The sequence below is a fragment of the Schistosoma haematobium genome, chromosome 2 (genome assembly GCF_000699445.3).
Source record: "Schistosoma haematobium chromosome 2, whole genome shotgun sequence".
NCBI lineage: Eukaryota > Metazoa > Platyhelminthes > Trematoda > Strigeidida > Schistosomatidae > Schistosoma > Schistosoma haematobium.
In genome coordinates this window covers 7,899,917-7,923,960 of record NC_067197.1, presented here as the reverse complement: position 1 = coordinate 7,923,960, position 24,044 = coordinate 7,899,917, and the positions used below count along the sequence as shown (strand labels likewise).

The 24,044-nt window shown below is 33.4% G+C and overlaps 1 protein-coding gene across 3 annotated transcripts in view; it reads left to right on the top strand.

Moving 5' to 3' along the window:
- The window catches only part of NCAPD2_1 (Condensin complex subunit 1), a gene marked incomplete at its 3' end in the record, with an annotated part of 42,120 nt that extends 18,497 nt beyond the window's left edge, over window positions 1-23,623 (top strand). Inside the window, exons 9-23 of one of the 3 annotated variants that reach the window (XM_051214242.1) lie at window positions 957-1,031; window positions 1,800-1,940; window positions 2,931-3,003; window positions 6,498-6,527; window positions 8,224-8,986; window positions 9,303-9,593; window positions 10,904-11,045; window positions 12,617-12,760; window positions 12,953-13,384; window positions 14,488-14,724; window positions 15,912-16,187; window positions 18,336-18,529; window positions 20,306-20,386; window positions 21,915-22,134; window positions 22,455-22,964. In XM_051214242.1, the coding sequence (XP_051067393.1) occupies window positions 957-1,031; window positions 1,800-1,940; window positions 2,931-3,003; window positions 6,498-6,527; window positions 8,224-8,986; window positions 9,303-9,593; window positions 10,904-11,045; window positions 12,617-12,760; window positions 12,953-13,384; window positions 14,488-14,724; window positions 15,912-16,187; window positions 18,336-18,529; window positions 20,306-20,386; window positions 21,915-22,134; window positions 22,455-22,769 (3,414 nt within the window). Of the gene's footprint in view, window positions 1-956; window positions 1,032-1,799; window positions 1,941-2,930; window positions 3,004-6,497; window positions 6,528-6,596; window positions 6,697-8,223; window positions 8,987-9,302; window positions 9,594-10,903; window positions 11,046-12,616; window positions 12,761-12,952; window positions 13,385-14,487; window positions 14,725-15,911; window positions 16,188-18,335; window positions 18,530-20,305; window positions 20,387-21,914; window positions 22,135-22,454 lie in introns of all 3 variants that reach the window. The other 2 variants (XM_012943282.3, XM_051214241.1) reach the window with 2 other exon arrangements.
- Window positions 23,624-24,044: the final 421 nt, after the last annotated feature.

Genomic DNA, 24,044 nt, shown 5'->3' with positions numbered 1-24,044 from the left:
ACATTTAATAAAAATCCAGTGTTATGGTTGTGATATGTAACTACAACTGTGGTAGCACTAATAATAGTAATTTCTATCAAAAGTCATTTTTACTGAAGACAATGTTTAGTAAGCTTAAATTGCTTATAGATAATTCTCAAAGCTGTATTTTTAGTAAATGTATCTTTCTATCAAAATGAATTTATTTGCCTCTTGTTTCTAACGTACGGACTCTTAGCCAACATCGTAGCACTGCATTAGACTAACAGTTATCTGATAGATATGTTTTCTATGTTACACCAAGTAAATTAGCTTATTTTTTCTAATGAAATGCTTTTTCAATATATTTACGTTCACTTGTTCATGTTTTTAACTGGTCTACTTAATCATGATTGTGGGTGATATTCTTATGAGTAACTTGGGCTGAATTACACTTGCACCAGGCTGTACATCAATAATAAACGAGTGATCAATTGACTAAATTATGTAGACAATTAAGCATCTTTTTTTTACTTGATATCTTGTTTGAATAATCTGAGATCATGGATTTACATCTCTGTTTAACTTATATCCGACTAATATTGTCTTATTCTTGTATGATGTATCTGAAAAGTCAATAAACGAAGTTACACATAAGCAAAGATGGATAGTGGCTAGCAGTGGAATCCAGGACGCGCATTTCGTTCTATTTGAGACTCGTCAGCTGGATGTACATGCATCTCAGAATTTACGTTCCCTTTGGGACTCAGACCAAGTACTGTTCGCTTCAAACGCCATCGCGTTATCCACTACTATTGTAATAATCAAACAGAGTTTCGTGAAATAAGTACCAAGTACTAAAAACAGATGTTATAATTTTATGTAGATTCACCCTAAACAATCTATTGTCGTCGTCTGATAGAGTAACACTACTAACTCTCATTACACTAAGATTTCAATTAATTTTTTCTAAATAATTCTCTTATCTCATTAACTAGGAGCATATTCATGATGTGAATGGTTATGTACGTGCAAAAGCCTTACAGATATGGCATAATATTGTAGTTCTTGGAGTGAGTCGATGTGTATTTGTTCTTTGTAATGTTATTATGTTACATATATATTAATAATGTACACACTTCTGATTAATTCCGTATCTGTGATACATTGGTATAATATTCATTCCGTCGTCCCGATGCACTGGAAAATCTCGTCTACTTGTGTGTTTTTTCTGTATGGAAATGGTGAAACTATTCCCAGCTTTCATATTGACAAGTGTTATTTAAAACCTAATATTGATAACGGATTTACAATTATAATAATCCTACCCACAGCATCCGTTATTCATTAACCTTGTCTAATCTCGGTTAATAAGTTTATTATATCCATTAGTTTAGTGTTTAACGTGCTCGACTCTTAACTACTTGATTCTATATTCGAACCCTTCTACATCATATAAATCGGTTTCGGGTAATCGAATAGTATCATTAGCTCTCATAACTAACTGCGTTTCAAAGCCATATGTGATTTTATGGTTGGTACACTAGGTATTACCTACCAATCAACATTATATATATATATAGGAAGCTCATCATAATCGCGTCAATTTTTCTTAGTGAACTGAACACTTTACAGGCTCTTAACAATCTAAATCGTAGTTTTATCTTATGAATCACACTCTTATGAGCTACAAATTCACTGTCACGTTTTTAAACGACCATCTCCATTTGACTTAACTGATTTCTTTATTGATGATAAATGAAACTTAGAATGTACAAAATAGTATCCTTTTTATATCCAAATAATTTCCTACCTGTTTTTTTTCGTCAAAATACAAAAAGGGTTTACCAGTCAGTCGTCAGTCGAAACTAGCCGCTTTATTAGTTGGCAATCTAGGCGCAATGATGGATGTATCTGCTTCAGCAAGAAAAAATGCTTGTAAAACACTTACAGCTATGATATTACAGTGTCCTGCTGCAAAGGTATGAATATATCTATTTGTGCTTAATTATACTTTGTGTATCTGTACGTGTGGTTACGTTTAAATGCTTATGAATTACCTACTATGAATTTTATCACAGAGAAAGTTATTAGACTGTTCATTGTAGTTTTCCTATTTGCTTTCACTACCTATCTCGTAGTCAATAATAATCTATCTCTCATCTAACTTTTTTAACTGGAATGTTATTTTTCGATTTGTTCCTATCTCCTCTATCTGATGTAGTCTACAGAGGTAGGTATTTAACAGATGACCGGCGCATATACATCTAAAATTCTTAAAAATTAGTTTTCTCCCATTTTCCTACTTGTCATTCTGTCCTGATTAGTTTTCTAGTATTGTTCTTGATTGATTTTCCTCTCTATACGTACTAAATCAAACTTCTTTATTGTCTTGTTCTGAAGTCTCATATTTTAGGTTCTAGCTTTCAGTGATATATATACTAGTTTGGGATATCTCATCAGTGCACATCCATGACCTATACGTCACTGAAGCCATAACCTGTAAATCTTTCCGATCGCTATGATTATAGACCGTTCTATTAGACTCAACTGACTTCTCGGCTTCCTTCATTTGATTATATAACATGATTATCATCTAATGTTATTGATAAGTAACCGTCAGACCCCATACTTTCTCACATAGAACTACAAGGAACTCATTTCACAATCAGTTGTTAATCAGCACCACTGATTCTCATTGATATCAGTAATTTATAAAAGTTTTTTCTTCAATTCTAAGACAATTGTCACTAGACAATGGTGTAATGTCTTTGAAATACTTCGAGATTCGAGATCCACTCCAATGTATTTCATTTTTATCTGGCAACCGGTATCACAATGTAGAGTATATAAAGATGATACTCGACAAATGGGCTACACGTAATTACTTTATTTGATCACAAACTACCTGTTAAAACATCATTATGAAATAAATTTTCTATTGTTTCATTTTTTTGTATTTCTTTTTCCAGCTGACTACAGATGAATTACAACAAGTTGTAAATAAAGAAACGAAACGTCTTGAAAGTTTAGAAGAGTTATTAAGTATGTAGCTTATTTCCTTTCTTTTTCTAAATTTAAATTTCAATGGTTAAGATCATGAGTCAGTTGAAGCTAGACCACCATGGAGAACCTGGAATCACTGAACTGTCGTTTCGTCCTATCATGGGGCTCCTCAGCAGTGCGCATCCACGGCCTCGCCCCCTGTGAAATTCGAACCCAGGACCTACTGATTTCTCGCACGAGCACTTAACCACTGAGCCGGCATCCAATGGTGTTAATGTCTAACTTCAACTAATCCACGAAATTGAGCGACACATCCACTGCTGAGGAGTCCCACAATAGGGCGAAACGGCCGTTCAGTGCTTCCATGTTTTCCATGGTGGTCTAGCTTCAACTGACTCATGATCTTAACCATTGAAATTACTATAATATCCACAAAACCCATCTGATACTAAATTTAAATGTTTATTCGTTTTTATGTGAGTATAACTTAACATTGTTGAATAATAATAGTTAGTATCATTTCCGTGAACTAACATTGTTGTTACAGTAATCTGTTAATTTACAGATTATTTCATCTAGAGTATTTCATTTTATGAGATTGAAGGAGCAAATCATTTAGCATCGAAATTCACATCATGTTATATCATTCATCAGACCAATGGAATTCGGAAAACACATATCAGTTGTTTCTCTAACTCAATAATGAATGACTACATTGTGTAGAATTTGATCAATTTATCAATCTATACTGATAGCCTATATATTCAATAAACAAATTGAATGATATCATGTATTAAATTGTGTCGGGTCCCTATTACAATACTACTCTTTTATGACTTGTATTAAGTATAATGCCTGTCAACTGCTAACTGTAGGTTTAATGCACCTGTTAGTAATCGGAAAAAATACTAACACGACACTAATTCAATAATATTTGACCATTCATACAAAATAAATCACTCTTTGTAAGATAGTCTTTAATATCTCAAGGAAATGTCATCATAAGGATAATCACTACTGATCAAAGCAGTAACCTTGGAGTTTATTAACAGGAATAATTGATCGTTCCTTCTCTTGCACACCAATCATTCTCCATCCTCGTTCTCTCTTCTCTTCGATCTTCTTAACTTTCTGCTGCCAGGCACTTCACTTTCAATTGGTGATACATACTACTTCTATCTGTCAACATCAGTAGCACACACTACACTACTACTGCCATTACTTTAGTTACTGCTCATCTTGGTAATTTCATCTTGCTGTGATGATTTGATGTGGCAACTTGAACTGACACACAAATGTGCAAGTTCATATATCGATTATAGCTGAGTTTGCATTCGACGTGTTAATATCAGAGTTACTTGTGAATCCATCAACTAATCTCATACTTCCAATATCATTCATTATGAGCTTAACCAAGTCTGTATCGGCTCAAGTTGCGATACCATACCACCATAGTGAGATACAACTATCAAGACGTGTCAGAGTAGTAGACGTAGTAGCATTATAAGTGGTATTGTGTGTGCTACTGATGTTGACAGATATAAGTAACATGTATCACCAATCGAAATTGGAATATATGATTGTAGAAGGTTGAGAAAATCTAAGAGAAAAGAACGAGAACAGAGAGTGATTGGTATGGGAACGAAGGAACAATAAAGTTTGGGACAATTGATGGATATTTTGCAAATGAAGTATTTACTGTATAATTCTCAGATTTTACCAAGATATTCTGTAATGGTGTATTAAAATAAATTTGGTTGTCCCCGTCTGTGTTCTCGTTCACTACAAGATTCGGAAAAATTGGGCATAAAAATATGATTCAAGAAGAGTGAATGAATTTGTGGAATAAAATACAAATATTTTAAGATAAATAGTGAGCCCATCTGTACCGTTGTGATCAATTCGAAGTTATATCATCATATCATATTCAGCTATTTGTTACGATATTCATGTAAATTCCAACTACGTGGTCTTCAATTACCAATACAGATCAGTTCAACAGTCAGTGACTTCATAGACTAACATATCTCAGTTTGAGTACTTCCAGCGTTTTCTAAACGTTCTCCTACAACAGCAAACATCTCGCGTCAAGGTAGGCGCTTCAAATAGATTTAAAGTTCACCCGATTGCACGGGCTAGTGGCTATCGGGACTCAGTAGCTAAGTGGATAACGCGGATGGAGTTTAAAGCAAATGGTACTGGATTCGAATCCCGGAATGGACATCAACTCTGGGATAAAGGCATGCCCAGATGACGCGTCTCAAATAAGACAAAAAGTGCATCCTGGATTCCACTTCTTGCCACCATCTATCTTTGCTCATAATACTTGTGACTTAAGGCGATATCGAGGCAATCCTCACAGGATGCACATATGCCAATAAGAGACCGGTTAATTGCAGTCCTAAACATCAATGGGAAGATTCAAACAAACGATACAAAAAATAAAGACCGTGTCTTAAAACACCAACAAACTGATAAGAGAATGACTAATAATATAGTGGAAGTGTAGTGAAGGAGAACATAGGTGAGGACAACCGAACTATATTTAGCACATTACAGAGTTACTTGGTAAAATAGAAAAACCGTGCTATAATACCTAATTTGCAAAATTTTTAATAATTGTCTCGGACTTCATTGTTCTTGGATTTCTGTACTAATTGCTTTCTATCCCCGTTCTTCCTTTTTTGATCTATCCGATCTTCTGCTGCCAGACATTACATTCCTGACTCGCGTTATATACTACTTATGTCAATATAAGTAGCACGCACCACAGGAGTTGTAGTACGAAAACATGCATTTTAAATTCTAGGTAGATAATAAGTATGACTAGCAGTTTCTTACAGACTGGATCATTCTTATCACTTAAATATCACTAGTTTGAAGATTAGTCGATTATATTTTAGTCCATAAAATGTGAACTCTCAAAAATTAGACTTTGTTCATTCTATAAAATATTCTATATTATCCTCTTGTTTAAGTAATTGTATTATATATTAAATGTAGATGAATAAATAGAAAATGTAGGTCTTTAATAAGAACTATTCTACCGTGGATTATTATATATATCTTTATTACATAATTGGTTTAGAGTATTCTTTTTGTATATTACTCTAATTGTAAGCTTTCACTACACTCATTAACTGTTGATGCATCTCATCATTCAGTTAGTTCTGTATATGTTATGCTATTTATGGTGAGTTTTAACCTTTCAATTGACTTGTATTATGATGTAAAACTTTAAGTTATAAAATATGCAAAGAAAATCAGTTGGTTTTTCTCGTCTTCGAATTGGGCAGGCTAGTGGCAGAACAATTATGTATTAATCAATCAGTGTCAGTATACTTCGTAAACATACATGTTATGCAAAGGAAATTAATATTATTTGGTATAAACAGATTCAATAATTTAGCGATCTTATTGGTTTGAGTAAATAGAGATTTAACTTGGTAACAGCATATTTTACTTGTTTATAGATTTTAAAATCTATTTCTTCTGATTACCTTGTTTGTTTTTTCTTCAAAATATGGATTCAGTTCGTCATAAAACTGTTAGTAAGCGAAAAAGTAATCTCATCCATAACTTCTTAATAACTGGTAGCAATGATTATGTGTATATCTGTTTGTAAACTTAAGTTTTGTATGTGTATGCGTGAATGTGAATGTACAGTTTGTAAATGTGTATATCATCAGAAATCATCAGTATTGTTATTATTACCATCATCTTATACACGTAGTAGGTTGTCATTTCAGTTCACTTCTGTTTTGTCATCATCTTTATTATGATTATTATCATCATCATCAATATCAGTACCACATAATTCTCCTTGTCTCTTGTTATTCATTCATACTCATTTGGAATATTACATAAAGCATGCTGGATACTTTTTGATTTTTAAGTAGTATTAGTTCATCATTTAAAAATTGTTTTCTATGTAATTCAGTTTTTTTTTCTTTAATTAAACAAAAAGAGAATTGTTTAAACAAATAATTGTTTTCTGTGTAACTTCCAATTTAGGCTTAACAATTAGAACTTTGTAAATATTATTATCATGTAAACCAGCTTAAGGTGATGTCTGTTATATCTACCATCACCTCTGTTGTATCTACTGTCTTACTGATTGTGCTTGAAAATGAAGACGTCTGCACTTCTCACAATACAAAGTGGAAACACAAAAACTTGTACAAATGAAGATTTATTAATTCTTCAGTAATACATCTCTAAAACAATTCGTTCAAAATCATGTCATCATCATACCAAATACACTCATTTACATACTAATTTTATACACACTTGTTAATGAATTACTAAACATCATATAAAGGAAAAGGTACACAGGATTAGTGTAAAATACATACGAGGTTCACATAGAATAATACAAAGAATATCATCGTCACACTCGGAAGAGGTTCATACCTATCATACTGAATAAAATTCACACTTAATTGAAGCAAAACATAATAACCTGAAATTATGTTACATTACAAAATGTAACACCAGTATCGTAGTAACTAAGATGTCACAGTAAGAATGAGACTAATATCATAAACTGTTACATGGAATAAGAGAAAAATATGGACTCATCTTATCCCTAACAATTAGTATCAATGCCGTGGTACGGCTGAGAGTGGGGACTGTCTACTCTCGAAATGCTTTCATATGGCCATGCGTATACACACACTGCCAGGGAAGTCCTACTCACTGCCTTCTCTCGATGAGGCTGTTGTTCACGAAATTCAGAGGACGGGAAGCCAATATCCGGTGCTTTAACCGGGTTGGTAGATTTGGTGGATCCACCTAGGGGAGTCGGAAAACCCTGATTCCAAACCAGTGGTGCACATAAACTCCAGGATCTTTATGGAACAAATGGCGTATGAGCCCATTATTGGTCACTGGCTATCATGTGACTGCTTTATTGCCTTGTGGATTAGACCTCTACGTCAAAAGCTCGGTAAGTGGCTCCCTAATAAAAGCGTCTGTTTCGGTTTGGGTACCCGAGCAGTATTCTAGCCGTCACACAAATCAAATGATGAAGTGTGATGCCTATATATTTGGTGCCTCCTTGTACCAATGTTTATGTGTTTAAATAAATAAAGTATCAATCAGTCAGCCTAATAATCCCCGTATAGGAAGTTATTGAAAACAATTATTTGCTTAAATATTTCTCATTTTCTGCATAAGTATGATTATTTGTCATCATTTTCATCAAAATTGCATATTATGTAGCCATATTTGATGTTATTGATCATTGTTCAATTTCAGCTAAACTCGGTACACTTGATGAAAATGAAACAGCAACTAAAGACGACAATAATGATGATAATAATAACAGAATTAACACTCAGAAATCTCTAGCTAAAAAGAAAAAGTCTAAACGTAGAAATTCAAAAGAATCGATCGCTGCCAATGAAGATAGTGGTCGAAAAAGATTATTTCGTCGTCGTGGTCGTCGATCAATTGATTCAGAGGATGAAGAACAAGCCACTGATGACGATGATGAAGAAGAGGAAGATGAGGAAGAGAAAAGTGATGACGAAATTGACATAGATAATAGTAATGATGCAAATGTTACATTGTGCCCTACAGCAGAATTAGATGCCGCAGCAGCTCTCGAAGCAGCAATTCATTCAGCAGCTGCAGTCGCCGCTGGGTCTGTCAATAATCTATCAACTGAAAATAATTGCATTGGTATTAGAGGTGGTAAGGATTTAATGATAGAATCATCTCCATTGCGTTCAACAAGTGTTGCACAAACACAATTAACAGCTGATGTAATACGTCAACGGGCTTGTGTTGCTTATCTATTAGAAACATCTTCTTTTATATTACATATTCAAACAGCGATAAAAGATTTTCAAACGATGCTTTCATCAAAAACAATATCAGATGTAATAGAAGCCATTGAATTTTTTGTTATTGCAAAACAAGCTGGTGTTAAAGGTCTAGAAAATGGTATACGTCTTTTATTAACACTGATATGGTCACAAGAAGAAACTATAAAGAAAGCTGTTATAGAAGCATGTCAGTAAGTTATCCATTCCAATATTTCAACAGTGTCCTTCTTTTTTTCTTTTTTTCCATTTTTTCAAAAAGGAACCTTCTTGTTGCAACTAGGCTTTAAGTTACACTTTAGTCTACCCAAACTAACATACTTCTATTTTTCTATAGTGTATGGTTTATGTTACTGCGTCTAGTTTCGAACTAAGTATTTCAAGTTAGAACATATGACATTTATGTCCAGCTTAACTATAGACAATCCAGAAATCTCCCACTAAAAATAACGGTGTATGGTAATCTCTGTTATTGTTTATTTCTTTCTCTTTCTGTTCATTATTCTTAAGGAAACTATATCTTCAACCAGATTCTGAGGAATATTTCAAATCCGATGGTACGCTAACTGTTGAAGGTGCTGATATAGTTGCAACAAACTTAAGCAATTTTATACGTGATTCAGAAATTGGTGATCTAGTTAGTATGGAACGAATTATTCAACAATTAATTGCATCAAATCAATTTGATTCTACCTTAATTGATCATCTTTGGCAAAGATTTATTCAGTCAGCTAGTCGAACTGATAAAGATAGTTCAGATGATGCAAAATCAATGTTGCTTATCATTAAAATGATTGTGAAGTAAGAGAATATCTATGTTTATTTGTTTATACTTGTATATTTGCTTTTGTGGTGTTGAATTTCTTTTTTCCGCTCTTTATGATTGTTATGGATGCTGAGAATAATGTGCCAATCATTATCATGTTAAGTCTAATGATGTCCTTGGACGTTAAATGAACATTCCCTATTGGCCATTATTTATTTCACTCGTTAAATATTGTACAGATGTTGTTTTCTATTTTATGGTACGATGTGGTCTGTTTGGTTAGTATATAAATAGAGTATGTCTGAAATACGATGATTCATAACTCAGAGGCTGTGACTTGCGTTCTTGACTCAACTGGCTGGGCTAGACAGGGAAGCGGGGCCAATCGGGACTCTAGGTCGTCCTTACGTGTTATACGTGTCACTGAGTCGATCGATAAAAACGCTGCTTATCAAAACCTGCAGTCCACACGTTACAACAATGATTTAGTCGTAAAGCTTTCAATGTGTACTTCTTTTTCTTCTTGGTGTACCTGTAAGGGTGGTAGTCTTAGCAACTTAGAAGATTGATTGCAATGTCCAAGAATTAGTTGCTTGAAGCCGGTTACATATAATATTGTGAGTAGTTTCAAAAGTGTTTCTCTACACTTTTTAAGGCCTTATGACTAGGAGTCAGGCCAAGTGTATGTGTGCTATTTCTAGGTCACGATCTTTTCTAACTTCCATCTTTTCATTGTGGAAAGGCAACATCACTTATGAACTGACATTGAATACGTTAACTGATAGATGAGTAAAGTTAATAAGAACTTCAATTTTATTTAGTCTGAAAGTGTATTTGTACAATAGAGCAGCTTTTGATTCCATGATAATAGCGATCAGTCAAACTGTAAGTTAGCTTAGCTGTTTTCTGAGTACAAATAATTCAAGTGCGAGATTTTTTCTTCACGAATTAATATCGCTTAAAAGAATATTGGAGGATGAACAGAGTAACACTACTACTGACCTTATACAAACTATATTAAACCTGGGTTAATTTTGCACATTAGTATTCGACCAATAAGCTGAGGTGCCTACATAAATGTTATCTTTTTGAGAAGAAAAGCAACATATAGATTGAATTTTCAAGTATAGTAATGAAATATTCACAACCAAATTTCAATTGTTCTCAAGTCATAAATATTTGTCATATATATTAGCTGTAAATTTTGATAGATCTTCGTGCCATGAGCTGAATGGCTTAATTAAAACTTCACCGAAATCATCCACTCGAACTAGGACTCTTCTTTATCATCTCAGATACTGTTTATGGATACATGTGTTTTATATATTGTTCTTTTTTCTTTCAGATCTGGAGCTAAAGAGATCAATCGCCATCTCGATACGCTTATTCGTCACGGACTTGAACCTTTAGACTCATCATATCCTATTGATTTAGAACGTGTTAAATTCACCTGTGAAGTGCTTGGACGAATGGTTCCATCAACTAAGGTAATAAATGTTTATGATTATTCTTTTATTGTATGCCGATGATAAGAAAGTGGAGTGAAATTCACCTGCGGTGGGGAATAGATGGCCAGTGATATAGCGTAGTCATATGATAAGAGAATTTGTGGTCGGCATAGTACAGTTCTGTACAGGAAGTAAACTAAATCATTCAATAAGATTGCGAGTATTCAACTGTTGTAACGGGTGATATCTGAAACTGATGCTGATACACAAACATCCTGTATACAATCTCCCAACCGGCTACTGAGTGAGAAGACTAAGGGCGAAGAATGAAATTTATTGGGCTAACCCGATTTACATCCATAAGCACTCATATATATATATATATATATATATATATATATATATATATATATATATATATATATATATATATATATATATATGCTCCTCAGAAAATAAAATCACTGCTTGGCCAATCAAACTCACTTGTCATTGGGAGATTTTCAACTGGTATAATGTGGCCTTGTCATTTGCCAACTTTCTATTGGCCTACTGTTTCAGCCTGTATTGACTGAGAAGACTAGATTACGCGTGTTTATACTTGACAGTTGTTTACGCATATACAGAATAATGATTTAGGCTCGACTCTTGTTTATACAGGCTATGAGTAGATGAACATCTAGTCTGAAAAGTATAGAAAAAGTATCAATTATCACAGCTAAGACTTTCAAGAATATAACATACGGAGAACCAGACATTAGAAAAGCTATTGATGGTGATAATGACAATCATAAAATGGGTTAAAACTAGATGATAATCGTGTCTAAATGAATTCACTTTTCGTTTTTATATAAATCTTGAATATATAGTCTCATCATTAAATCCCATTTCCGTTTTATTGACTTATTGTTATGACAGGCGGTGTCCGCCCAACTGACTACTTGAGCGAGAACACAAAGGTGGTCGAGAAAGTATATTAGGCTACGGAATAAAATGCACAGATACTCGTTTATATACTCCTTAGGAAATCAACCCATTTATTTGCCAATGAGATGAAATTACTCCTCAAGTCACTTCTGATTGGCTTGCCATAACACATTTTTGCGTTATTACTAAATATATACTGATGCATTTTATTGATGGGTTATCTTCATCTGTTGTCACTTAACGACAGTTTTTATTTTGTACTAAGTACAATATGTATTTTGTCATTATGGTATAATCAATTTGATATTATCTCGTCTTGTTAATTGAGGGAGAATATTCCTTGAAAGAATCATATTAATATAAAAGAACTTTAGAATATTATTGAATTTGTAGTTGTAAATTACTGACTCACTTTTAATTAGAAAACTTGAAAAGCATTGGATAATCTAGCTGTTTAGTTGTGCTTTGGAATGCCTCTGTAGTATAAATCCAAGGTCCCCTTTATCATGGTTTTGGAACCCCAACTTCACAGAGAGGAAAATAATAAGCTTGACCCTTAGGATATATAATTGTTGAGGTTAGTCCGTAAAACTATACAATTCAATGATCTTCATAAAGCCCTTCCCTTCTATGCTGAAAATATTTTTTGAAAGTTCATATTTGTTTCGTTTTTTTCCTTGCAGTCTGATAAATCAGGTGATAAATCTTCACTTTTAAAACCATTTCGATTGCCTACCAATCATGTTTTGTTTACTCGATTGAAAACAATTCTTATTTCTACAGTATCTCAACCAAATCAAGTACTATGGGTACCAATGATGGAACAAGTAAGTGTTAAACGTATTAATAATTATTATTATCAATGTAATTTATTGATCAAGTTACATGTTTATGTATTCGACTTTGATTTATATTGCTTGCATGGAGTTTAATGATAAAATCAATTTCCCTGAATATTAGTTGATTGGTGTTTTGTGTTGCCTCATTCAATTCCCATGCACTCTTTATTTTGTCAATAGGCTATCAGTATAATATATGATTTGGCAGAAGCGCCCGATTCTATCATGTGTTATCTTCTTCGTTCAACAGCTGAAAAATTAATGCAATTCAAATCAGTTTTGCCTAATCCGGTTAATTCAAATGAAACTGCAGTAGATAATAATCAAATACTTGATAAATTAGTACAGAGTGATGATGATAATGATGAACAAGAGAATGTTCCACCATCATCTCAAATGAAATCAGATCCAGATGTGGCATCATTGATCAGTGTCAATGTACCGGCATTTCTACTTTCAAGATTCTTAGCATTAATTGGTCATATTACTTTAAAACAACTTGTCTTCATGGAGTCGGCGGTACTGACCGAATTGAAACGACGTGCTTTAATTCAAGAAGATCGTGATTCAAAAAGAAAGTCAAAATCCCGAAAAAATATCAGGCAGTCAAGGGTGAGTTTGTCCAAATTTTCAATATTTCATAAAGTGTAGATGTTTTCTTTTGAACTACTAACATTTAGAGAACTTAATGTCCTGATTCTAATGTAGATGATGTGCTTTTGCCTTAGCCGATTCTCAACAGTTTTTTACATATTGATATCATCGCACTATTGTTTTCTGGATTATAGTTCCGATCTTAAGTTAATCAAATTATTACGATTATGATCCAAAAGACCATTTTGACATCGTATGTGAAATCAGAACAAAAGTTTAAAGAAAAAAAAACAGAAGGTTTACTATGTTTAATCCAAACAACAAAATTACGGTAATGAAAAGATTAGGATTTGATGTAGAATTTATATAAAACTCTCGTAGCATCTCAATTCGTACACTCGTCCCGACTAGTTGAAAATGAACTAATCGGAGTATTTTAACTTGAATATACAATAAACAAAACCTTACCCTACTGACAATCCTCTTTTGAGCACATTCGTAGAATCTGTTACTAGGATTCACTTAGATCAAACTAACTGATCTGTACTTTCTATATCTGTCCACCTCCTTGTCAATAGGTGCTTTTTACCTTTCTTTTTATGTTTCAGAACTGACTTATCTGGAAAGTATCTAATGGAATATCTAGCAGTATTCAATTATTGTTCTCATAGATGAAATTAGAAATTGCTTTCAATATGCCATTCATAATGTACCTGGATTAATTAATCAACTGACACCTTGTTGATCACATTACCGGGAATATTTTAATCCGTTCTGGAGCATATAGGGATATATACTAGACAGGATAAAATCAAATTAGTAGTCTATTTTGAACAAGTTGAAAATTGTGTAATATCAAATACCAGCTATTAATGTTAAAAACTGTAATTCATCAGTCCCTATATCCTATAGCTAAACTCATTAGATGAATCAATAATATGTAGGATACTTAACGTTATGTTTGATTTAAATCTAGGTGTGTAAATCAACTCCGGATCCAGGTACATCCAGCTGATGAGTCCCGAACAAAAAGAAAATGCACGCTCTGGATTTCGTTGCTAACTATTATCAAACTTTAGTAAAAACATTTTGTATTTCTTTCTATTTATTTATTTCATAAGATGTCAATGATGGAAAACTCTGTCAATGCTTCATCAGGAATAACAACTGGTCAACCGAATGTTGATGAAGAATCTGGTCTAGTTGGTGTAGCAGCTGATGATACCGAAGCAGATTACATACGTCATATATGCGATCACGAATTATTAAAATCACCTGACCTTGTCTTAAATCCATTATTAAATTTCGTCACTTATGTTTGTTCACATCCGTCAAGATTTGCAGATGAAACTGTACAGGTGAGTTGGTTGTTTTGGTCATTTTTCATTAATTGTAAAGCGTGACACCCGGTAATTTTGATATTCAAAGCATTTGTCTTTCAGTCATTAATTCATAGTTTCGAACCAGATTCTACAGTTTGCTTCAGTTTGGACAGTCGGTTAGCTCTTATAATCACTTAGTTAGTTAGTGATATGCTAAGCCAATCAGGCGGACTAAATGGTAAGCGTAAACTATTGGTTAAGATTTTCGCTTTCGCTCTCTAAGGAACGAGACTCTTGATTGAAAATGTGGGTTAGTTTTCTAAGGAAGAATGATATGTATTTATGAGTTGTATATATATCCTCGATTCCCTTCAGTCAATTAAAGCTTACGTGATCGCTCTTTGTTTTTCACTCAAGTACTCCGTTTGGCTCCCGTATACAATCATTAGCAGACTCAGACATCCGCACGACATAACAGTTAGTTATGTATATCGGTTCAAGTTACCATACGTCATATCGTATCAGCACGGTGGTAAAGTACAAAGCATATCAATGCTGACTACCTGCATAACCTTCCTAATCAGTACACGCGAAAAGTCGGCAGATCTGCTCCGTATATTTTATAACTCTATGTTTCAGATGGTAAAGCACGTCAATTAATAAATAGGAAATTATAGTTTTTGATTAATTAGGTTATTCATGGTATAAAACCGGGTAGCATATACAGGATTAAGTAACTGGATCTGGGGAACAGTAGATGAAATAAAAGTTAAAAGTTAGAGTAATATGAAAAAATACTCGTAACCAACAATAATCCATGGTAGGATAGTCTTCACCAAACTTCTACCTTTTCTACTTATTTACTGGTATCTAACCTTTACCGTTCATAATAACCTTGAACATTTCTGATACAATAGAACAATCAGACGTCAGCCAAATGATAAGTCCACGCAGTTGACCAAGATGTGACTTCCTTCTTTAAAGAATGAGATATACGTTATTGGTGGAAAATGTGACTTAAATTCCTAAGGGATATATGTTATATAAAAATGAACAAGTATACAGCCATTTCTAGATCCAGTTAATAGATAAAAAGTTTCCTTTTCATTCAAGTAGTTGATTAGATTCATGAATAAGGAGCTTGTTCATCAGTATCAGAGTTGGACGCCACATAACACAACAATTTTTCACTACTATTATTTTATGCTATGTTTTTTTTTCAGGCATCCGCCAGTCTTGCATTAGCAAAAATGATGCTTGTCAATGCTGAAGTATGTGAACCACGTCTTCAACTATTATTTACAATGGCTGAACGAAGTCAATCAGAAATAGTCAGAGCTAATTTAATTGTAGCTTTAGGTGATTTATGTCGTCGATTCCCTAACCTCATTGAACCATGGACACCAAATCTATATGCTCGATTACGTGATACCTCAGCAAAAGTTCGTACAAATGCATTGAATACATTAAGCCATTTAATTTTGAATGATATGGTGAAGGTAATTAAAAATTGTGCATCGTTATCTTTTTTTTTCCAAAAAAATTTGCTTGAATTTTGTTCAGTTCATAAATTTCAAATCACGTAGAAAACTTTTTTTTTGTGTAATACGTTTCAAACAATTAGTCCCTTTGACACATTTCGATAATGAAATGAGATGATGAAGGTTATCAGGATTATGTGATATATATGCACAATACATTCGGAACAGTTTAATCATTCACATATACTTGTGAAGATATTTTTATCTGAAAAATAAAAGGCCAATCAGACAAATTAAAAGGTAAGCGGAAACAAAGATAATAATAATAAAATGTCAATGGTTAAGATCATGAGTCAGTTGAAGCTAGACCACTATGGAAAACATGGAAGCACTGGACGGCCGTTTCGTCCTATTGTGGGACTCCTCAGCAGTGCGCACCCACGACCTCGCCCCCTGCGAAATTCGAACCCAGGACCTACTGGTTTCTCGCGCGAGCACTTAACCACTAGACCACTGAGCCGGCATCCAATGGTGTTAATGTCTAACTTCAACTAATCCACGAAATTGAGCGACACATCCACCATTGTCTTCAGTGAGTTACTATCTCATAACAGCCCTGGTTGAACTCCACTGGTCCAGTGCTTTCAGGTTTTCCATGGTGGTCTAGCTTCAACTGACTCATGATCTTAACCATTGAAATTACTATAATATCCACAAAACCCATCTGATAATAAAATACACAAAAACAGCGTGAAAACCATTCTGGATAATAAATCAGTATTACTAGGTAGGTTAAGGGTAAAAACAAATTGTTTTCGAACACCTAAAGGGGTTTTTAGTTTCTGTACAGTCAAGGATTTAATAAACCCTATTATGTACCTTTGAAGGTTTTTGTACAAAATTACAAAGACTGCCTTGATATCAACCTTATGACTGATGTCAATCAGATGTTTCTCAGTGGAGGAAGATGTTTTTCAACCCTGCAATCTTATTTGACCATTGGAATTCATTTGTTTTTGCAGCCATTTAGGTATGTGTTCAGCCACCCTAACTTCCAGATCACGATTGCTCCTCCCTATGTACATGTTTCTGCACATACATGTAAGTTGATAAACGCAATTGGATGTGACGCAATCGCTTACGTGCTATTTGGGTTTTTGATGAAACATAGACCTTGTCTTTTCAATAATGTCGAGTTGGGCTGCATAAAATACCCTATCGATGGCTAATTTAAGTCTGTTTCAACATAAGACTATTTGAGTCACCTCTAAATGGTAACGTAATGTAGACTCGCTCTTTGGGTGCCAAAAGTGTCATGAGTCTAATCGTATTGCAACCTTCCCAACGGTTTTTTGTTATATTCTACGACCCACCAAATATCACATGACAAAAACCACCAATTAAAATACCAACTTCTATGACCTTATCCCTGTGCTAAACCAATGACACGTCAACCAGCACTAGCAGCCTTGAGTCAACTTTGAATCCTTATTGGTGCTCTCTTTGTATAGTAACTTCTCGCCTAACCCAGCCCGTTCAGTCCAGAATACAAATATCAGCCTCATCCTTGTGAATCGCATATTTTAGGCATACCGGCCTTACATAAAAACAGACGAGACCTTATCACACCATAAAATGAGAAATAATTATTATACAAGATTGAGCCAAAGTGGCTGAGATTACAAGAGACTGTAAGTAATAGATTGAGAATAAATTAGGAATGATAAATCGTATCACAGTAGCCAATATATATATATATATATATATATATATATATATATATATATATATATATATATATATATATATCAGAGTAGTAGAAGTATTAATAATATCAATGCTAGCAAAAACAGTTAAACATAGGCAACACGATTTGCGAAGAAACAATGAAGTCACGGAATAAAATTAACGAGATAATTTTAAAACTTAAGATCCAAGGAAAAGTAAGGCCCGATCCATCTACATTATTCCAACCAATTCGTAGATAGATCACTCGATATTTCCAACCATGTTATGATGATCGTGCAGATTACATTCAGGTAATCTGCGCCTACCAACACATCTTAGAGACAGCTTGCAACTAAATGTGTCAATTACTAAGTAGTTATATGTCTCCAAATACATTTTTACTTAATCATTTCACTTCTCCATTATTTCTCTTTTTAGGTTAAAGGTCAAATTAGTGAGATGACTGTTTGCTTGGTAGATGAAATTGACCGATTGAATATTTTAGCTCGTCGATTTTTTCATGAATTATCACAAAAAGGAAATTCATTGTATAATGTTGTACCAGATATTATTAGTCGATTAAGTGATCCAAATATTGGTGTTTCAGAAGAACATTTTCGTTCTATTATGGAGTAAGCAGTAGAACCGATATATTTTATTTGTATTGGTTTGTTTTTGTTCATATCGAGGAGTGCAATCGATCAGTGTCTTTTTATCAGTATGTCCATCCTTAGCAGTGGGATATAAACTCTTACAAATAAAATATACACCCACTGGATAAGCTATGACTAATTAAACTCAGTAGCTTGGCAGATAGCACAATGGGGGTTTGAACTGAAAGGTACTAAGCTTCTATCTTGGTATGAACCTCAGCAATGGAATACAGATACATCTAGCTGGTACGTCTCAAATACACACATACGTTCTAGATTCCTCTTCTAACCACTATTCAACTTCTTTTAACATTTACGTTCCTACCATAAAGAGAAACTTAATCTGAATTCTATATGGTGTTTTGAACACATAACCTAACAATTTCCGAAACTTAATTCAAGATATGATGAAGCGATATTATACTACGACAACGTTTTCTAGTTTACTGTGATATGATAACTATTCAGTCGAATTCCATGTTACACTATTATTCAGTGTCAGTATGAAATTGTTATAACTTGTGACCCGTGTGCCCTGTTAATGTATAAGGTAATGATACCGCCAATTAGAGAGCAGTGAATTATCGATCGGACCAATGACGCGTAAAACCCATGTGAGCAGTCTAGAGTACTTATCGGTACTGCTTCCCGCCTAGCCCAGCCAGTTAAGTCCAGAACACAAATCTCAGCCTCTGCAATATGAATCATCTATTTCAAGCATACTGGGTTTATATACCAACCAGACAGACCACATCGTAGCATAAAATAGGAAACAACATTTATGCAAGATTTAGCCAAATGTGGTTGTGGATGTGGGAGGTAGTGAATAATAGACAGGGCATAATTCAAGAATGATGAAACGTATAATAACAGTTCATAGGTCAAAATAAAGCTCATAATAAGAGAGATATGAATACGAATAGTATAGTTATTTAACAATTATACGATAAAAATACACACATAGTATTGGTACATAAATGGATCCCAAAAGTTACCATTCATTATGCTTATCGCGACATAACAGAAATATACTTTAATGATGTACATAGAATACAATTAAATCACCAATTACAATTTTGTACTACATTCCTATCCAATTATGAATGATAGCATACGTCAGTTGTTAGTTTTTACTTATTTTCACTTCATACCACAAAAACAATTAATTCATCACCTTCCATATTTACTAAACCAAATAATTCTGTAAGAATCGTTTGCTTGTACTTAACTTCTAATTTAGCACACCTAAAGATCTATCGGTTCATCGTCTAATTAACACAACTATCTTTATTTCAATTTCTCGATATAATTGGAAACCGCTTACAATAACTCAAAACATACAATACAGAAGTATACATAATTTTCCCAGTAACTTTCTAAGCTGCCAACGAATGAGAAAGTAAATGCTGAAGCTTCATTCTATCTCCAGGCGATGGTATTATAGTGTAAAGTACATAGTTCTTGATGGAAATTCTGAAGTTTACTCACTAATTTTAAAACTTCCTAAACGACAGTTTTAAGAATCTTTTTCACTGATTTCGATCAGTTTTTTTCGCGGAAATTATTACATTTCCATAGACTTTTAAGACATATACATACTCAACTACACAACTCTCTGTACACTGAAGTCACACTCCAGTCGTTATATAGTGTAGTCATATCCGTAATCAGTAAAATTTTATGTTAACATATTTGAGTATAATTTCATATCACGTCTAAATGGGTAGATTATTTTATTTAACTGCATACATTTAGGTTCCTTATTCCGTTGATTGTAAAAGAACGTTTGTGTGAAACATTGGTTGAAAAGCTATGTGCCAGATTTCGTACAACGACGTAAGTTATCTAAGATATTTTCCTGTTTGATTTAGTTCTACATTTTTATCTTCATTAGAAAATCATAATAATTTATAGGATAGCTAACAGTGCTGACTGTCGGTAGTGAAATAAGTGAATATATTGACTACGTAATTGATCTTTGAAGTCTCATATTAGCCCTGGCGATAAATTGACCGGGGATTGATAAGATCTTTGCACAAATACAATGAAGTTTGGTTGACTTTCGCCAACGTGTATCATCTGTGCCTCCACGTGAATGCATGTCTATTTGTCTTCAGTGGGTAACAGTTTACTGTGTATCAATTTATGGTTGTGAAGCACGACCTATGAAAGTAATAAATTTTCATATGTCGTTGGCACTCAATCACATTTGTATCCGAAGCATTGCTTGTGTATAGTTAAGTTACGAATTACGTAGTTCTAGAAAGTAACTATGAGTAGTGGCGGGTGAATAAAAAGAATTTTCTGCAATGCTGTAGAATGAAAAAATTAATGACATCCTCATCAAAGCTTGACGAATAATCGTATAGTTTTACAGGTTAGCAGGTGTACAACATCTGATTGTTTTTCTGTGCTGTTTAGTCAGTATTTTGTTGTTGCTTTAGTTTCCATTTGTACATCACTAATAACATTAGTTTATAGTTTACACCATGGAGTGACCTTAGAAAACATATGAAAAGCAGAAGTCACTGAATAGCTGTTCCGATCTAGTTTGGGATTATTCAGCAATAACCATCCGTGACTCCACTATGGGTCAAACCCAGCAACTTCAGGTTTTTCAGTGAGCCTTTAGGTGCTAGACCAATGAAGCGATATGAATACTTTGCATTTGATCCCTGGTGAAGTCATGGATGCACGTTGCTAAGGTGGTCTATACCAAGGCAAAACACCTATGCAGTACCTCCTGGTTTTCAGTTGTTAATTTGAGGTCAGTTCGTGATGTGAATTATGAAGTTCACTAGTCTCCATACATTCCCTATACTAACAGCATTAATGTTCTCCATGATAAAATTAAATATCATAAGGGAATATTAGTTTGAAGAAGTGTTGAATTTAATGCATAGTGACTACGAATGTCGAAATCAGTCTTATTTTTTTGAAAAATGGCTAAAATACTTAATTTATTAATAGGCAAATTAAAATTTCTCATATGAAATGGTACTGTCTTCAATTAGTGTACGATTACATTTTATAGGTTTCTTTTTCTACTTACACTCTTTAGTGTCAGACTAGTTTTCAATAAGGATTTTGGTTGTACTCCTGTATTATTTAAGTAGTTTGTGTCACTGTGTACATTAACACTATTGCCGGTCATCAACAACAAAATTATATTTATTAATCAGTATTACCCTATCCTCATGGGTTAGGCAGTAGTAGTAGTAAGGTATGTTTCTTCATTAGTTGATTGATGTTACTAATAGGCGGTTAAATACAGAAACAATAACACATTTTATTGGAAGAAATTATCCTTTATAATGAATAAACTTTTCTATAATTAGAAAAATACTTGTTTTATTTTTTATAGTTTAGAACGACAATGGCGTGATTTGGCTTTCTGTTTAAATGCAATGCCATTCAGTGATCGAATGATGCGAGTATTATATGAAAATTTACCAGCATTTGCAGATAAATTATGTGTTCAAGAAGTTTACGCTGCATTTGATTCCATAATATCGAATGTAAAGAAATTAATTAAACCAGATAATATGGCTAGACTAGAAGAATTTGAAACTAAAGTAAAAGAGGTAAGTAGTAATTACTGTAAATTTCTCCCATGTAAGATGTTTTTTGTCAGTGTAAATATTTGCTGTTCTAAACTTATGGAATAATGGATGGCTCAACGGTTTATTGCATTCATTCTTTAACCATCAAGCCCCAGGTCCGAACCCTACCTTACTTATTTCGGTTTGAGCAGTTAGGTAATATCACTACCCCTCGTATTTAGATTGTGACTCGGAACCAAGTACATAAATCTGTACGCGGTAAATAAGTTAATAATACTAACAATAATTTCTAAACGTGCATTATTTAACCTTGATCTTTGTGCATTCTGTCTTTCAACAAGTTTCATGAAAAAGGAGTTGCTGATGAGGCTGCAGTTAGAAGAGCGGAAATCGCTGCTAAAACGGCTAAACAACGTTCACGTCATAATCGTGCATCTCACAGCTCAAATGTTACAGTAAATAATAATGAAGTTACCCGAAAAAATTTACGACGTACTGCAACTACTCGAGCAGCAATTCAAGAAAGTGATGAAGATGAAGAAAATGATAATGAAATTGGAAAAATTTTACCTGTCCCTGAAAAAAATACACGTACTACTCGTGCTCGTGCTCGAACAAGGATTGTTTTTAGTTCTGATGATGAAGATAATGAGTAAATAGAATTGTGTATATTATACATGTCTTACTAACAATTTTTTTAAAAATGTTACTTGTCGTTATGTTACTTCATTCATTGTTATCTAGATGTATAATTTTATCATTGTATTTTTGATATGATTAAGATTTATTTATTCACATCTTTTATTGTATATATGTATATTCTGGAAATATAGTTGATGTTTACCAAAATACTTGTTTGCAAATTCTTCACTACACCGTTGATTATATTCATAATTTTGTTGGTGATCTTTATGTCTTCTAGTTTGTTGTCTTTTTCTAAAACCTAGTGGTAGTTACATAACTTCCTTTCCGTAATGACAATTCATTTATTCCTTTATTAGATATTTCGTTAAATGGTAATCTTGTGGAATATATCTATCGCCTATATACGCTTCAGTAACCTCGAATTCGAACTGATGTAGAGACAGGTTGGAAAAAAACTAGAGACACTAAATCCAAGAAGTCGCTTCATAAAGTGATTATTAACTTATGAAATAAGACATGTTAGTAATTGCTGACAACCTATTTGTGATTCGCTCGATTATTTTTATCAAATATTGGAGGCTTATTAAACGAAATGGCTCATGATACGTTACAGTAGCTCGGATGCGTTCACTCTTTGTCATCATTTAGATCCTGAGTTTTAAAATTATCTCATACATTTTGTTTCGCTAATGTTTTCTTTTTGAATATTTTTTATACGTAATTTTTCCTACCATCATTGGTACTGTAATTGCTTCTACTAACCTAATATTTGTCTTGATAATATCGTCTAGCTGTTCTGATATTGGGTTTAGCAATTTAAATTAATCTATTTATGCCTAGAGGATCTACGCTACATATGACTGACTGACTTTAAGCTTAACATCATGCTTGAGAACGATGATATTGCTTTTTTTTTTACATCGAATTAAGTGTGTTTTAATTAATGTGTTTCTACTCGATTATTCTTTGACTAAAATATTAAAAAGATACCTCTGCAACTGATGGATTTAGTATGAAAGAAAATACTGACTAACTTATACGTTATGTAACCATTAATTTATTTCAACTGTGTTAAGAATTTAAGCATTCTAAGTTCATCCCTTCAAAAGAAAGAAATGGGATAACGAAGTGATGAGCTAAGAATAACATTTAACTTAAGACTAAGATATAAAATAGATGTAATTATGACTTATATTTTCTATTTATGAATATTGTCAAAGGTAGGTCTTGTTTTTGGGTTTCTCTCTTTTTAATCAGATTAATGAATATTACTTTTCAGTCTAATA